This window comes from Eretmochelys imbricata, chromosome 2, assembly GCF_965152235.1.
Source record: "Eretmochelys imbricata isolate rEreImb1 chromosome 2, rEreImb1.hap1, whole genome shotgun sequence".
Lineage (NCBI taxonomy): Eukaryota > Metazoa > Chordata > Testudines > Cheloniidae > Eretmochelys > Eretmochelys imbricata.
In genome coordinates, this window is record NC_135573.1 from 74,438,275 (window position 1) to 74,456,557 (window position 18,283).

The 18,283-nt window shown below is 39.3% G+C and overlaps 1 protein-coding gene across 1 annotated transcript in view; it reads right to left on the reverse strand.

Moving 5' to 3' along the window:
• The window catches only part of DTNA (dystrobrevin alpha), a 129,547-nt gene that overhangs the window by 51,956 nt on the left and 59,308 nt on the right, over positions 1-18,283 (reverse strand). The window contains exons 9-13 of the mRNA XM_077809016.1: positions 14,748-14,756; positions 13,872-13,952; positions 11,552-11,641; positions 3,198-3,275; positions 2,431-2,523 (exon numbers count right to left, since the gene is read on the reverse strand). Of these exons, the coding sequence (XP_077665142.1) occupies positions 2,431-2,523; positions 3,198-3,275; positions 11,552-11,641; positions 13,872-13,952; positions 14,748-14,756 (351 nt within the window). The remainder of the gene's footprint in view (positions 1-2,430; positions 2,524-3,197; positions 3,276-11,551; positions 11,642-13,871; positions 13,953-14,747; positions 14,757-18,283) is intronic.

Consider the following 18,283-nt stretch of genomic DNA (forward strand, 5'->3'; position numbering starts at 1 on the left):
CCTGTGTGCTGGGGGAGGGGTCCGGGTGCAACTGGTTGGGGGTCTGGGTGCAGGGGGCTCACTGGCAGGGGTGGTCTGGGTAAAGGGTGATGGCATTCGGGGGGGGAGGGGGTCTGACTGCAGGAGGTGAGGCTCAGCAGGGTGAGGGTTCAGGTGTAGGGGCTCAGTGGGGGGGGTTCTGTGTGTAGGGGATGGTGTCTTGGTATGCAGGGTCCAGGTGCAAAGGGATTGGGTGGACGGGGGAGCACCTCCCCATACAGTGACCTCTGCCCGTGTGGCTGAGGAGCAACGGGGGTGGGGAGTGTGCGTGTGTGCACGCGGAGCTTCCTGCAGCCAGGGGAGATTTCTAGGTGGGGGTCTGATCTGGCTACGGCCACTCATTTCAGAGGAAGAGCAAGTCCTGTCTGCTCCAGTCCAGCCAGGACTAGCAGATGAGCCTGGCACAGAGTAGGAGCCACTGGCCCCCTGCACCTCTCCCTGCAGTGATTTACCTCTCTGCCAGCTTCTCCAGGTGCCCAAAATGACACGCCCACATTGCTGGGGAGGAGCAGGTGACTGCTCGAGTCTTCCCTTTGCTTCCCCTTCAGAAAGTCATTTTCCTGTGGGGAAGCAAAGAAATCTGAAGGGGACATGAATTCTGCACACACGCAGTGATACAGAATTCCCCCCGGAGTAAAGTATGTGAAGATAGTGTAGCCATTTTATCTCAGTGGTAGCAGCACAAACGAGAAGACCTTCATGAAGACCCTGGATGCTGCTGCCAGCCCAAACAGGGTACCCTGAACTGATAATGTTCAGTTATCCCAGCAGAAATCTGAGGAACCTTTTGTGTGGTGAGTGAATGTCCACATGAAAATTTTCAGAGTAGCAGCCGTGTTAGTCTGTATTCGCAAAAAGAAAAGGAGTACTTGTGGCACCTTAGAGACTAACATTTGAGCATGAAAGTAAGCTTTTTTGATGACAAGAGCTGTGAAACATGTCTTTTTCTAAGGAGAGAATTACTGATGCCAGTGTCACCATGCAGAATTTTAATTTGTGATTAAAAATATTTAGCTGACATAGGTTGAGAATGGGCCTTCATCTTCCCCTTTTTTGGGGAGGAACTATGAAATACTTGGAGTAGAGCCCTTTCCCTCTATGCTCTTCGGTCCGAGGTGGGAAGGAGCAACAAATATTGCACTTGGTAGAGACATGCACCTCCCCAAGTCAGTAAAGTCACTTTTTAAATCCTGAGATTCTGGGCATAGTCCTGCTTCTAAAAGTGGGGCAGAGAAAATACTAAGCTACATTAACTAGTAGAATACTATAGAAACCATGATGAAACCACTAACCAACTGTGTACAATTATATTTACAGAGACAGAGGCATTACAAGGGTAACTCCAGACACAGAGGATTAGGATTAAGGCCATAAAACAGTAAGAAGGAATTGGAGGGAGAGAGGGAGGGAGATGGTCTGCACCTCCTCTTATACTGTTGGTATTGAGCACGAGGAGATTCAGGGGGCAGGCGTGGACAGAATTGCAAGAATTTCCAGTCTCAGGCATACGGTGCACATACGTATGGAATACAAATAGGGACCAGCACTCAAAGAAGAATCTATAATTATTTGCATATTAAACTCCTCCCCATCTCCCTGGTGTGGAGTTGCAGGGAGGAAGGTTTCCTTGCCACCGCACAGCAGGCCAGCTTTTCCTCACCCTAGGCTGGCCTGCGGTGAGGTTACCATCCCAATCCTGATGGCAGCAGATATTTTTGAGTGGACATAGCATTAAAAGTTTAGTAGGCAGAAGAAAAGAGCTATATGCAGCTTACCTGCTTCAAAACTGGCCCTACTTTGCTCTGAGTTAGAGATAATGGCAAAAATATATAGACACAGGCTTATACATGGCAGAAGACAGCCAGATTTAAGAAGAATGGCTGACTTATGTACAAAGAGACAACTGAAACAATGCTGCTCTTCTGATGAGCTAATAAGCCATTTCCTATTTTTGACTGTACCACCACTGTTTCTCACTTACACAATAAACTGGAACTGCACACTATGTGCCACCACAAAAATAAATTCCTTGAAAGGAGAAAGCTTCTAAATCACTGGTGTGGATAGGTTTATGTACCATCAACAAGTACAGTACTGACTCCTAAATTGTGTCACAAGCCAGTTTGCATGGTAATTTTTAGCCAAGCAAATATTTACAGTATTTTGCTCTTTAACATTCCTAGAAAGAATGCTAGCAATTCCATGACCCGCCAGCACTGGGAGGAGTCATGTCTTGAAAGCACAAACATCTACTCTTTGGATTAATGTTTTAAAATATCTGCTTCTGCTAGAGCGGTTAGAAAATACTAAGTGTATTGGGTTGTGATTTAATTTAAGCAGATCAATGCCCCTTTGCTAAAGAACCCCCAAAGGTGCCAAACCTGCACTAACCGTGAGGGGTTGCTCTGGAGCATGTTGACATACAACCCGATGAGTACATGTTCATCGGCCAGCCTGTCTGCAACATCGAGGCTGTACTGTAACCTGAAACAGGGTTGGGGAAAAAAAGGGTGTGATCCGGACAGACAGAGAGAAATAAACAGAAAAAGCAGGAGCAAGTAAGACTGTGAAATGGGAATTTAAGAATGAGCAATAAATGTTCTTAGAAAAAAACTGAAGTGTTGAAATTCTTATTTACTCTAGTTGTTTAAAATGGTACAATTGAACTTGATTAGGCAACCGATCCTGCAAGATGGAGAGAACCTGCTAGAACATGCAGAACACCTTCAACTCCTGTTGAAGTCAATGGGAGCTGAAGGAGCTTCAGCACCAGGCAGGATCATGCCATGTGTAGTCCTATAAAGAAAGTTACTTTAAAAATAGTACAGATTATGAAGTTTGCCAATTTTAATATATTATAGGTTTTATATATAATACACATTATATAGATAATAAAAATAATTTATGTAGTATATATACACACACACACACGTACGTATGATTAACAGATTGAAATCAAGAGTTAAGTATGTTTGGAAGTGTCAGATCAAGATAATAGGTATAGAAATATATGCATTTAAACAAAGCCTACTTAGTTCAGTGGGTTAGTTAGGTTATAGAGATACTGTAATTTTCTTGAGGAAAAAAGTGAGGGAAAGACAGAAGATTTTTTTCTGTAGTTGTGTTAGTGCAAGCTACCAATATACTCTCTAACTTACCCTTTGCCTTTCAAGAAAGCTGGAGCAGCCCTAGCCAGCAATTTGTTCTGCTCTACTTCATTATTCTTGTAAGGAGAGCTAGTTAATAAGACAGGAAAACTATGAAGAGGGTAAACAATGACGATTGCAGTTCATTAAAGGAGAGTTCAGGGAAATTCATTCAAGAGCCTTGAGCTGAACCAAAAGCCAGAAGCTTGTCGAGGTTCTTCCCCTTCTAAACTATAATACCTACAGCAAGGGAAGAACCTAACAAAACAAGCTTCAATAAAAAAAATGGCTGTTTGGAGGCTACTGTAGTTTCAGGTGACGTTTGAGCTACATACTTGATGCTGAATCTTAGCATACCAAGCGTTTACATCAAGTGGGGAAAACTCTACAATGGACAGGGTATTTCTGGAATGATTCCTGTTGAATTATGTTTTCTCTTTATTTGCTATTGTATGTGGAGCATATGGCGGAGACATACATCTCCCCAAGTCAGCAAAGGTAGCACTGGTGGTTGTCACTGACCAAGAAGGAGGGAAGACAGGAGTCAGTTTTTAAATCCTGAGATTCTGGGCATAGTCCCCAGAAGTATTATATGTGGATCTCAATGGGGATGTAGCCAAGGAAGTGTCTACATCTAATTGAATCTGTCCTTCTGTGGGGTAGCTCCAATTTAATTTTTAAGAGGTACTATGTTCTTTTTATGCCATCAAATATATTTGCTATTTTTCATTATAATCCATTTGTCAGTCATGTTTTCTTTTTAGGTTTAAATATTTAAAGGGTCACAGTAATTTCCTGATGCTGAAATACTTGAGTGCCTGGGGAAGAAAAGAAGATACTGGATAAAAATGGAGAGATTTAAATCTTAATTCATCTCTCATGCTGTTGCATTTTTTGTGAAAATTATTTCTTTTCTCTCTCCATTTGAATTAGTCACCAATCTTCTTTGGGGTCTGGCTACTGACATTCAGGCATCTTCTGACCAAAGATTGTCTGTCTGTGTCTGTCTGTGAGTAGTGCACTGCAGGGATTTCTCCAAGAACAATAGTAATGCTACTCAAAGGGTCAGCTGCTTGTGGTACATATGAGTAGACAAGGTTCTGATGATCTGGAGAGTAAAAATATCCACTGTATAACAAATTAATCATTCCCTGAGGCTGGTCTTATCCCACTCTGCCACCACTCTATCAGCTCCCATACGGAAGTTTAAGTCATCATTCATCAATCAGGTTTTCAAAGGATTATAATTAAGGAGTGTTTCCAAGGACCCTAACTTCATTGCTTTATGACAGTCTGAGTGGGATCTAGATCAAGTCATTTGTGCACAGGAGAAAAATTGTTTGCTATTTATCTATCTGTTTACGCAATCCCCACTGGAATATTTATAAAGAACATAAGAACGGCCATACTTGGTCAGACCAGTCCATCTAGCCCAGTATCCTTTCTTCTGAGAGTTGCCAGTGCCAGATGCTTCAAAGGGAAGGAACAGAACAGGGCAATCATCCAATGATCCATCCCCTGCATCTGGCAGTTAGGCTTGGAGACATCCAGAGCATATGGTTGCATCCCTGATCATCTTGGCTAAGAGCCATGGACGGACCTATCCTCCATGAACTTATCTAATTATTTTTTGTACCCTGTTATAGTTTTGGCCTTCACACATCCCCTGGCAATGAGTTCCACAGGCTGACTGTGTGTTGTGTGAAATACTTCCTTTTGTTTGTTTTAAATGTGCTTCCTATTAGTTTCATTGGGTGACCGCTTGTTCTTGAGTAATGTAAAGGAGTAAATAATACTTCCTTATTCACTTTCTCCACATCATATACGATTTGATAAACCTCTATCATATCCCTCCTTAATAGTCTCTTTTCCAAGCTGAATACTCCAAGTCTTTTCAATCTCTCCTCATATGGAAGCTGTTCCATACCCTTAATTGTTTTTGTTGCTCTTTTCTGTACTTTTTCCAATTCTAATAAATCTTTTTTGAAAGGGGCAACCAGAACTGCATGCAGTATTCAAGGTGTGGGTGTACCATGCATTTATATAGTGGCAATATATTTAGTTCCTTATCATCTATCCCTTTCCTAATGGTTCTGAATATTCTGTGAGCTTTTTTTGATTGCTGCTGCATACTGAGTTGATGTTTTCGGAGAACTATCCACAATGACTCAAAAATCTTTTGATTGAGTGGTAACAACTAATTTAGACCCCATCATTTTATACGTGCATTACTTTGCATTTATATACATTGAATTTCATCTGCCATTTTGTTGCACGGTCGACTAGTTTAGTGAGATCCCTTTGTAACTCTTCGCTGTTTGCTTTGGTCTTAACTATCTTGAGTAATTTTGTATCATCTGCAAACTTTGCCACTTCACCGTTTACCTCTTTTACAGATCATTTATGAATATTTTGTACAGATCCAATTTTTATCTCTCTCCATCCTGAAAACTGACCATGTATGCTACCCATTTCTTCCTGTCTTAACCAGTTACTGATCCATAAGAGGACCTTCCTTCTTATCCCATGACTGCTTAGTTTCCTTAAGAGCCTTTGGTTAGGGACCTTGTCAAAGGCTTTCTGAAAGTCCAAATATACTGTATTTACTGGATCACCCTTGCCCACATGTTTGTTGACCCCCCTCAAAGATTTCTAATAGATAGGAGAGGCACGGTTTCCCTTTACGAAAGCGGTGTTGACTCTTCCCCAATAAATTGTGTTAATCTACATGTCTAATAATTCTGTTCTTTACTATAGTTTCAACCAAAATTCCAGATAAACGCTGGAAGGCTACAATTTTCACTGCATTTCATTTCTAGTTATGGAAGAAAAAATGCATTAAAAAAAAAGGACAGAAATGGTACCATGCCACTCAATAACTCAAAAGATGAAGCATTCATCTGTTATGGAAAACTAAACTTTGTGCTTTCACCAACTTTTCCGCCACCCTCTTTGCCAGTCATCTTGATAAAAATACATATTTGCACTAGCTCTGCCCTTCATCCTAACTCTTAAAACTAGATATCTAAGAAAATTAATGATGAAATTCTGGTTCCACTGAAGTCAACAGCAAAACTTTCATTGACTTAACTGGAGACAGAACTGCACCCTAAATGTTTTACCATTCACTGGGTCAGATGTAAGAAAAGCAGCAGCAAAGCAATGACAATGAACAATACTGTTCCAAAATGACTATATAACGGGCAGGTGCCGGCACTAAAACACAGCAATGAACATTATCTGACAAAGGAAAGAACAAGAAAAAATTCCCCTTCTGAGGTTCTGAAAAATGGCAGCTAATTGTAATTATTTTTATTAAAAACATCTAGTAGAACATCTGAAGTGAATCTTTTAGGGCCAAACTTTCAGCTCCAGCTTCCAGTTTGAGTGCCCACTATTAGGTGGACAACCGATTCTGCCTACAAAAGCGAACTTACACCCACTTTGTAGAACATCTGAAATGGCAGTAACTGATATTGCTAGAGAAGTTCCTGACCCTCTCTTTTTACCCTTCTGGAGGGAATAACCCTGGAAAAATTTTAGTGACCTACTGCCCTGAGGGATTTCTAGCCATGACACGGTGACATGACTTGATTTCTCCATGCACTGGCTCCGTCTAGATGACAAAAAGATACTTTTAAAAATCAGGTAGCTAACATGGTTTGAAACACCAGTTAAGCACCCCTCAGCAGTGAGATTCTGTGCTTCATCACTAAGAGGGGTAGCACAAAACTTGCAGCCCAGGGTGGCTTGAAACCATCTTTGTGCTCTCACAATATGGGGCTGGAGAAGCCTCCAGTGTAACTTACGCTTCCCTGGAGCAAGTTTGTCTAAGTTACAGCAGCCGGTCTCTCACTGCCTATGGACCACAGCACTGACCAAAATCTCTACAATGCTACATACTGCAGCCCCACCCTTGATGCCCTCCCTGTCCCATGGCTTGCCAGAGGGTCCACAGAAGACTCTCTTATTTAGATCATCCATATAGAAGTATAATGTTTTAAAAAGCACCACAGAGCCCCCAAAAAGTATCTTTTAGGGCTGAACTTTCAGCTTCCAATTCTGAGTGCCCACTATTGGGTGCACAACTGATTTTGCCTATAAAAGTGAGCTTACACCCATTTTTCACAGGGAAATTGGGCAGCTGGATGCCCAGCTACATAATTCATGAGCCAGACGTGGGATTCACAAACACAAAACAGGTGTCTCCTATTTTTGCATGTGCAAAATGGGAAAGTAGACTTAGAGGCCAACTTGAGGCTGTGGGGGATACTTTCACAAGTGCCAAAGTGCTAACTTACCCCAGCTGATTATGGTTTTCAAGGGACCTTATATCAGTTCAGACAGGCAAAGTGCAGGTGAACTCCACTTTACCTCCAATACATCCCCTCCTGACTACACCAGGATCGGGAGAGGCAACTGTCAGAAGAACAAGTTATGTCATTTTATACTAGTTGAGAGCTCCTCTATGCCAGCAGAATTCTCAGCAGGCCAGTTAGGGCCAGATTCTGCCACTCTGTGCCCCTCCTTACTCAGTGCAAAGTGGACAGAAGATAGGGAGAGAACCTGGCCCTTTGTTTATAGCCAGTTAGGTGCCTGGTCCTGCAAACACAAAGACACACTGAAAATGTGCATATTTGCAAGAGTGAGGTTACTCATGTGTTTAAAGATTTGCACAAGAAGGCCTGTGTCTGTCAGTTTCCCACATATGTGAGGCTTTTACACAACAATGGGAAGAGAAAAACATTTGTAAAAAGAAGAAAATGTAATTGCAAAATCACAAACAGCTGTGGAACTCAAGGGTAAAAGAAAAATCAAACTTATAAATCTTTTTAAATTCACTAGATTTCAAATTGGTTGTGTCCCCACCCTCCTTATTACACAAATCACATGTTTTATCAAACAATACAGTACACTACATTATCTTTCTACCTCTTTCCATTCATCTTGGAAGTGCTGTGTTCTGTTCTGCATATGCTAGACAAATATAGGACCCAGATATCCTCTCATCTCTCTCAACAGATGTATAGATGAGAGGATATCTAGGATGTGCATTTATCTAGCATAGGTATCTTAGTATACAGTATGTATATACAACCACACATCCACTTCAACTCTCCGAATTTGCTCATATAGATTTAGTAGAAAAAAGGCAGCACAGGGTGCATCAGTGTGAAGAAGCATGAGCAACAACGGAAGTTGTGAAATTATTAAGTACTGTATTTCCAGTAAATATATACACATGCTTGAGAACTCCAGGATACCATACATTATAAAGTATAGCTAAGAACACTGAATACAAAAACAGAGTTTGCTAAGAGAGGAAAATGAGTTACCAAAAAATGATTTTCCACCAAAAGGAGGGGTAAAAACCTAATTTTGAGCAGAAGTAACTTCCTAAATGATCTCACATTTACACAGATGGCACCATTTTTAGGTTGTATTTAGCTATATACACAATCAGAATTTACAAACCTTTCCATCAGCAGGCTGATCACTGGCCAATTTGACCAGAGAATTTGAAAGAGGATTTCCACCCTGTGTTGAACAGAACATCTAAAGACTATATATAGTTCAAGTGACCAGACCTCCAAAAGGAGGTAACTCAGACATCACCGGTAGCCAATATACCTTAGCCTAACCTTTGTGTGTGCTTGCACATGTCTGTACTTGACCTCATCTGCCCCAATTACTTCTGCCCAGAGGGACTATCCAACACCTTTTATATCCTGTTTGGAGTTAACAAGAGGCACCTGCCACAATGACTCAACAGTAATTACCCTGTGACTTCATCCAGGATTTGGGCAACTGATACCACCATGACAAGTTTTAATCTGACACACAATTGCAGCCAATTTAAAGTTAATCATAATGCGTTGACTAGCTCCCATTCACTCCAGTCCTAGTTTTTTAAAGAAGGAACAACTTACGGGGGGCGGGAATGTAGTTAATCATTCTGGTACTTGCCCCTTCCCCAAGCCCTGTACACTGATAATTCCAGGGAAACAGATATATACAGAGAAAGAAAGAGCAAGAGAGCTATTGCACCCCTCACCATGGTATCTGAACACCTTGGATCAGCACCAATAGACCGCAGATACAGTGCAGAGCTACCCAAAGGAAAAAAATAAATAGATTTTAATTAAGTTGAAACAGTGTTTAAAGTTATCCACCCTGAATTGGCCAACAGGCTCTGTAATGCCCAATTTACTTATTTTTACACTAGGCCAGATATTCAGTTCATTGAATTTATATGGGTATTTCCCACTGTACATTAACATTTCCCTGATTACTGCACTACACGTAAAGCCACTAAATTATTTTGCAGCCCTCCAGGTAGCCCCAGATCACAACAAAAGAATGTTAGCCAAGCAAGGAAAATATAGGACTTGTGGTTTTAATTATTTGTGAGTTGGCAGCACAACTAATGACTATGTTTATATCAGATGGTCACAATGTGTGCTTGGTTATTTGTTCCCTATTTTTAAAATATGGTATTTGAATGTGGCTCCTGCACTGCACAAAGAAGAGTAAAAAAATTAGCTGAGCACAGTATTTTTGATACCACCAATGGTGCCGTTTGTAGCTATAAAATGTATCTTATGACAGATTTCACAGCTGGCATAAGGCCTACTCCAGCTGCTGCTCTCAGATGGCCATTGTGGCCCAAACTAGGACAGTTTAAATGAATCTAAGAGGGGCTTTTGTTCTGGGGTGGCTTAGAGAAACTAATAGATCAGTTGAAAACTGGTTGAATCAAAAACCTGAATCTGAACACCTTTGAATGTTGGGAAAGCTTGATTATGAATCCAAACTTCATGGCTCGATCCCATCTCAAATAGCAGACAATGAAAAACATCCATTTTATCTTTCAGATGTTCTTCATAATTTTTCTTTAACAAAGGTTTGCTCCTTCCCAGTGCATTTTCTCTGTCTCATTTAATCCAGCAATTAGGATGACATAGTGATGAACGTATGATGCCACATTCATTTCTGTAAGCAAAGGACTTTGATGTCATGCACTCAGGATTCTAGATGCACTGGGGGATGGAGCAAACTGAGAAGCTGGTTCTGAAGGAGAATGCTTGCACACTAATACAAATACTTGAAACAACTGCAAAGGGAATACTGAAAATGACGGACCATGTAAATTGCCTTTTGTAAAAAGGATCTATTTCTGTGAAAATCTTTCTTCAAAGTTACAAAACTGTTTGAACCAGACCACAACACACATTAAAGTGACCACAAATTGGAAAAAACAGCCTGTGGAAAACAGTCAGGATAGCTTTTAGGGTTATGATGATCAACTAGAGATTCAGTGGTGAGTTTTTACAATTTTGACTGAAACATGAATCACTAACTATTTAGTATTAAGCTGGCAGACTTGCCAACAGACTTTTCAAAACCTGTTTTTTGATGCATGATAGGAAAAACTTCCCATAAGAGGACTGATTTTACCAGGGCACTAATAACAAAACCTAAGAGAATGAGTGAAGGTGCTATTACTCCCCAAATATGGATCGAGGAACATGGTATTCAGAAAAGCAGCGTCTCAGCACCAATGCTTTCTCCCTGAAGAATAGCTGATGCTCAAGGACTGATTCAGAAAATGAGAGGTGACTATACTCCACAGAAAACAACTTGGGAGACTGGTCTTGCCCAGCTGCACCACTTCCTTCTTTTGTACCAAATGAAACAAAGCCTCATTCAGATTGTTAAAATGAGAGGGAATGGTGAAGAAGGGTGTGGTGATCAAGCACCTGGGCCTGATCCAAAGCTCAGTGACTTTAGTGGAAAGACTCCCATTGACTTCATTAGGATTTGGATCTCTCCCTTTGTGGACCAATTTGACAAGGAATGCAAAATATTCCTGTTTGGAGCAACCCCTGGGAGGAGGGGTATGAGGGGAAGGAGAAAGGGGTATTGTGGAATTGATCCAAAGAAGTCACCAGCAGCAAAAACCCTGGAAGAGGAAGAACAGGATCATTGTGAAACTTGGGATGGTTTTCAACCTGTTATGTGCTTCTCTTTCAGGCTCCTGTGGAGTGTGGAAAAGCAGCGGTACATACTGAAAATGGAAATTTAAAGGTGTACAGGTCCGTTTGAACAAAATACATGTGTCATACATAGTCCTATTTAGAGTTATTAAAACATTTGAAAGATTTGTGCTGTGCAAAAGCCAGAAAGCTTTGCAAACTCTAAGGCCAGTTGTGAAGTTTAATCAAAGTCTAATTAAAACCACGTAAGTCCTCTATCAATAAAGGATCCTCCTTTAAGAATCTTTGGTAATTCTGCTAAATTGCTAATGATTTAGTGCATCAGCTATTGAACTATAGCTATTAGTGGTTTAGTGTTCTCATACTGACCGTGAATTGTTGTGAAGCTGATCTACATACAGCTTTATAAGAGAATGCTCATCTGCTACAGGACTGGCTACATTTATACCCTCAAGTAACCTGAATAATTCAAACAATGAAACCTTGTTAATATCCTATGCAAATACACAAAGTAGCAGGCTGACAGTGGAGTCAGTGTGTTCAATTCACAACCATTTTAGACAGAATACTGTTTTTTTTAAACAAAATAAAAAAGATATGATTCAAATGAATTAGGGTTGAAAACAAAAACAAGTTGCAATGCAGAAAGTTACGAGAGGCTTAATATAGGATATTATTTTACATTTCAGGGCATTGTTAACTCTAAAATAACCAGGAATGTCCATGACATCACAAGAACATTTCATAATAGAAAGATGCCATATTATCCACCTACCAAAAGGTCTATCTAGAACTCTGGCTTTTAAAATTCCTCATGTCCTGCAGGGCATTTTCCATTGATAAGTCCTGATTTCATGTGTAAAGGACACTCCCTTCCTCCAGGAGAAAAGGAATTCTAAAGTGCCAGAAATGTACCTTCATTTGATCCTGATAATGAAAGACAAGGACTTGAATTAACAAAGAAACTAAAGCAAAAAAGGTATCAGTAATTCTTTGTATAAAATGAAAGATGTAGCACAATAAATACCACTGTAAATATTGTAACTAAAAATCTATTGGGCACCTGTCTTAAAATACTATGTACCCTGCGTTGCTGATTGAGCATTGTGATTTCTTGGTGGCTGCATACACTTTAGTAACAATGATAGTTTACAGATAACAAAAAGTTAATTATTAGGAGAGCAAAACATCTTTATTCTTGAGACTATATTGTAGTGTGGTATACTTTGGCTTTGTTTTCAGTCCTGAAAGAATAACCATGAATACCTATGTTACCAAGATTATAGTTGGTAATTTTAGGTCTCTGAGCACTGAAACCTAAAGCAAGAGCAATTCAATCAGATGCAGCCAAAGGTTACACTTTGCTTACCTTCTCCATTAGAGTGAGAAGTGCTTCTCCTTCCAGTATCCTGACTATGACCATTTACTTACAGTTTTTTTCTGTAGATTATGTAATTGGTAGTAAATGCTGCCCAGATATTTTGACTGCTTGGGCATATAACGGTGTATGGGGTTACATACCCCCTTTCTCTGGGAACGATGTGTTTAGACTGTTCTTTTCTGCTTTGTTTCCTAAAGGGCCACCCTATTTCAAGACACTTCTTTCTTTGTTGTGGCCTTTAATCATAGAATATCAGGGTTGGAAGGGACCTCTCTGATTTGTTTAACAGGTAAAGGAATGTCTCAACATCTTTCCAAACATTGACTTAACATAGTCCTGCCCTCTACTGGCTGTATGAGTGAGCCAATCAGAAGCCTTGAGGTCACTACTATATTTGCAGAGTAGTACCAATGGTTAAACTACATTTCTGGGCCATAGGGGGATTGAGTCAATATGTAGCTGCAGTTTCATTCCATTTGGTATTCTATGTTACAAGGCTTTGCAATTAATACTATAAATGAACTTATCAAGTTCAGATCTGGATTTGAATTCTCCCCCCCCAGTTCAGGGGTGCTTGTTCCAGGTGGTCTTGACTCAATTCAATCTCTAGTTAATACCAAGTGAACACTGGGTATAAGAAACATATCCATGGATCCTAAATATACTCTCTATATATTACATAAAAACTATCCTGACCAACTTTTATAAGCCCTACGCAAAATTTTAAATGCTTGCTAGATTAATTATGCAGTACACTAAAAATTCAAGGAATTCCTTTTCTTTTACTTATCCTCCAAAGAGTTTCTGTGATCTAAATTAGAACACCAAACTCATTTCCATTAATGACATGGCTGAAATTTTAACTCAGATCCCCAAAGATAACAAGTTAGTAACTTGTTAACGCAATGTACACCCTCACATTCCAACTTCTACTCCCTGCCCAACGCTGCCAAATGACTTAGGATCTGAGGTCCAATTTTCAAACATCAGCCTATAAAAATCAGGGTGCCCAATTCTACATTTGAGCATTAACAATGAAAATTAGGCACCCAAACATGCACTGTAGCATCTTAAGTGCCCATGTAAGCATGCCAACGTGGAACTGGGTGCCCAAATTCAGGGGCACGCATTTAAAATGTGGCCTTCCCATCTGAATAACTGAAACTCAATCCACAAAAGGTTGGAATATTTCTGAGACCGTGTTCTACTAACATTTTCATTGAGTAAAATGCAAAGAACCTAACAAATCAGGGATTTATTTTCCATTCACGTGAGTTGTTTTAAAAGTAAGAAAGGATGAGCTCTCACCTTCTGTTTGTGAAAGTATTTCCTGAGGGAACAGAGTGGGAGAATAGCGTATCATTCATGCTGGTTACAGGTCTGGGAGGCCTAAAAGAAGGCAAAATAGCTAAGCATATTTTATTTATATTTAACAAACCATCAGCAACAGTATTTACACAGAGATTAATGATATTCTTGCTCGCGGTAAAGGGACAGCAAATATCTTCTGCTATAAATAACCAATCACTCCAAACTAAAGGGTTATTTGTTTCTTTTAAAAACAGGGGATAAAAAGCCATAACAGGAATGAGATAGATGAACATCAGGTTTTTATATGTTCTGAGGCACATTTTGAGCCATTTGCTTGATTCTTTTTCCTACTCTGGAAAAATAATTTATTGTGCAGAATGTTTACCAAGCCCACTGAAATGCCCCATAAAATATAATTAGTACAAAAATGGCGAACCTCTATCAACAGACTTTAAACCCCTGCTGCCATCTCGGCTTTAAAATAATGTACTGTAATCATTTTAAAGGCACATTGTCAACTTAAAAAAAAATACATTGACTTTTCTGCCTGATATGGTTTACTTACTATTGTTACTGAAACTGAGATTAGAGGGTGAAAAAAAAAAATCTCATCTTTTTGCAGTTTGTTTAGTTGGTAAGATACTAATTGCCTGGGAATTTTAAACTGGAAATTTAGGTATTGCCAGTGAACAGCGGTATTAGTTAGCATTTCATATCAGCTACATGAGATTTATATATATTCTGCATTTTATTCTTTATCTGGACAACGAAAACACTGGACTATTCAAAGATTATTACACACTTGATGCTGGACTCTGCTAAACATTCTTTGAACAACAATGAAAATGTATTAAAGGAGAACAAAATACTTACCAGGTATCTCTTTGGCAGCCAAAACGAAATTGAAAAAGAGAGACCATTAATGAAGATGGCATTTTGAAATGTATATGGATAAAAACAGGCCATTGTTTTCTTGTCAATTCTCAAATCAAGAAAACTGGCATTGAAACCAATTCAGGCTTTGCCAGGGTGAGCTCCTTAAAGCTACTGCCGCGCTCTGCAGAGTATTTGTCATCACTTTTCTCAAGTTCAGCTTTAACACTATGTGTGTGTTTAAATACACAAAGTGGACATTTGGGGTGACAGAACTGTGTATAGCAGACTTTTTAGAAAATCAAGGACAAATTCTAATCTTGGATGCATATTTTTTAGCTCTGCAGCTGTTTATGGAATTTACAACTTCCTGAGTATATAGAGGTTGACCCATGAACATGGAACAGTCTTGTATTAAAAGAACAATACAAGTCATATTTGTTGAAATGTCAAAAAAAATTGAAAAAAATCAAAAACATTTCAAATTTTCAGAATGAAATGTTTTGATTTTTTGATTTGAAATGACTTTTCATTTTGAAATTTACTTACATTTTATTTTAAAAATAATTTTAAAAAGCTGAAAAAAATGAACACATTTTATTTTGGGTTGGACAACGTGTTTCATTTGACCCCAAACAATTTTTGTTTACTTTTTGGTACTGCAAGGAAAACAAAAACATACATCAGATATTCAGACAGCTTTATATATAGGCTTGGAAGGATTAGATTAGAAACACTGGTAAATGTCCATTTTATTGTACACACACAAATGAACAAAAATATTTCCATCTATAATAATGGAAATTTATAGGTGGGCAAAGAAAGAAATATGCTGCTTGAGAATTTATTAGCGTTTGATTTAAGGATATTTACCTTGTTTATTTTGACATGTGATGTAGAGAATTTGAGTGTTAATGGTGACAAATCTTTAACTTTTTGAATCTCCATATCTATTCTCAATAAATAATTGTCGTCTCCCCCTTTAATTTCCCATAACCGTCAAAATGTAAATTGATAAAAATAGAAAAAATGCTTAAAAATAAACCAATATTTTTAGTTGTTATAAAAAAAATAAAAATAAAATTCTGCCAAGCCTATCTACCTATATATATTACTCCTGGGGGAATTCTATGCCACTGCCCAATGCAGAATTTTGCAGAAGTTTCTTTGACCCTATAGAAATGGGCTGCAGTGCTGCTGGCCGCCACTTGGGGTCCCTGGACCTGGCATAGCCCAGCTCACACATAGATGACACTGTCAGGGGGAGAGGAGGGAGTTAGAGGATTCCTGGCAGCTACAGTTCCCCGCATGCCTTAAGGGAAGGAGACAGTGGCGCGCAGGAAACTCCACATAAGCCCGAGACTCAGCATCAGGCTGTTTCTCCCTCTGCCTCCCTGGACTCTGAGGGGTAAGTGGTGGGTGTCTGGGCTGGGGGTACCACGGCTGTGCTCTGCGGGGAGGGGTGCTGTTACCTAGGCTGGGGGGACCTGACGACTGGGTTCTGGAGGGGAGGGGTTGTGGGTGTTTGGCCCCCTGGCTGGGCTCTGGGGGCAGAGAAACAGGAACTGGGTTATCATAGGGGCTTCTTTAACTCTCCACTCCTGGGGGAATTTGTGTTTGTCTCTATTGTTACAGACATACTTGCTGACAGGTATTTTGAAATAAATTACCAAAATAATTGAAACTGGTATGATTATGTAATGTTGTTTTGACAAAATTTGCAGAATTTTAAAATATTGTGTGCAGAATTTTTAATTTTTTTGGCACAGAATGCCCCCAGGAGTAGCATATAGTGTAACATACTAAATGACAAAATTGTGGATGAGATTTCCGAAAGTTTTCAGTGCTGGCCTCATTGACTTCAGTGGGAGCAAAGGCAGACCACTGTTGAGTGCACTTGAGAATCTCACTATGATGCTAGTTATGCTATTGAATCTCTTTATATTTGGGGCTTTTTGGTTGGCACTTATGTTTGTGGTAGACAAAAATACCACAAAAAGGCCCTGCATCAGCTTAAATCTCAGTCATGAGATTCCCCCTCTAGGACTATCATAACACACATTATTATTTCTTGCATCGTTGTGAATGGTCTGTAGACATGTATATTTGATATGTTTTGCCTTATATTGCAGTTTCATTTATTAAAGTTGAGTTGGGTCCATAACATTGAAAAATTAGACAGATCTTTGGCTCTGGGTACTCCAAGATGAGAAGGGGTACAATGAAAAGGAGGGTTACTACCATTTTTAAAAAAAATCACAGCAATACAGAAGGTCTCTGTCCTTATTTAAAGTAGCAACTATTGAGAACAGAGGACTCCTTTGTCATAGGAAGTCTACCATTAAATGTATATGGAAAAAAATCCCTTTGCTTGGATTCTTGCCCAGATCTGTTTCTCCTGATACCTTTTATCTTCCATTATATTTAAAAATAAAAATTGTGCCAGCAAGACGATATTCTCAATGAGTTACTGTAGCATATCTTTCCCCTCAGTTAATTTATGTGAATTACACTGTAGAGCCTGCTATTTCCACGACTTGCACGTTTTTCATTCATCATTATACTCAATACAGTTATATTGCTTTCAATTTAAAGTGAGAAACTGTACTATAAAACAAAATAGATGGTCTCTCATCCTCATATCCATTCGCACTAAATTATATCTATGTATTTAGAATGAAGACTAGATCCTAATTTTACAGCAAAGATTTTGGAACAGATCCTATTCAATTACTGTATCTTTCCCTTTGTTTGAATTCCTTCATAATAATCCATGTTATTTGCTATCTAAGAATATATGTTTGCAGTGTTGCTGCAGGGTACTACAATCATGCTGTGAAACAAATTTATTTTAAAAGGTTTTTCATTGTCGTTGTTTGAAGTGGTGTTGTAGCCATGTTGGTCCCATGATACGAGAGAGACAAGATAGGCAAGGTAATATATCTTTTATTAGACCACGTTGTTGGAAGATGATCCAACAAAAGATACTACTTCATCTACCTTGTCTCTCATGTCAGAATACAGGTAGATCCTCCTACTGGAGCCAGTATTAATGTCCCACAATCAAAAACTCTAGATAGCATGAGGAAGAGGCTGTAATTTTACTTTCATGATCTCTCTTTCTATCTCTCTGATGTATGCCCAATTTCTGCATGTGAAATTATTATCTATCCATCCATGTCTCTCGGCTTTTATACCATGCTGATCACCATGGTATCTGAGCAAATCCATCTAATTCTGTTTCTTGGTACAATCTGCCACTATTCTATCCTTACGATCAAAGCAGTACATTTATTTTAAGAGATAATCAGTTGTAACCATCACACAAAATTAAATATCTGTCTGAGATACCTCAGATTTTAAAAAAAGAGGGACAGTCATGCTGCATTGGAAAACTCCCATTATGACCACCCAAAGACCATCATCAGCATGATTTAGTTTTAAAATGTCGAAGCAGGTTAAGAGAGGGTTCCCACAGCCTTTATGGTTTTTGCCGGCACTGCTTCAGTCAGCAGCATGATGGAGGTGGTTAAAAG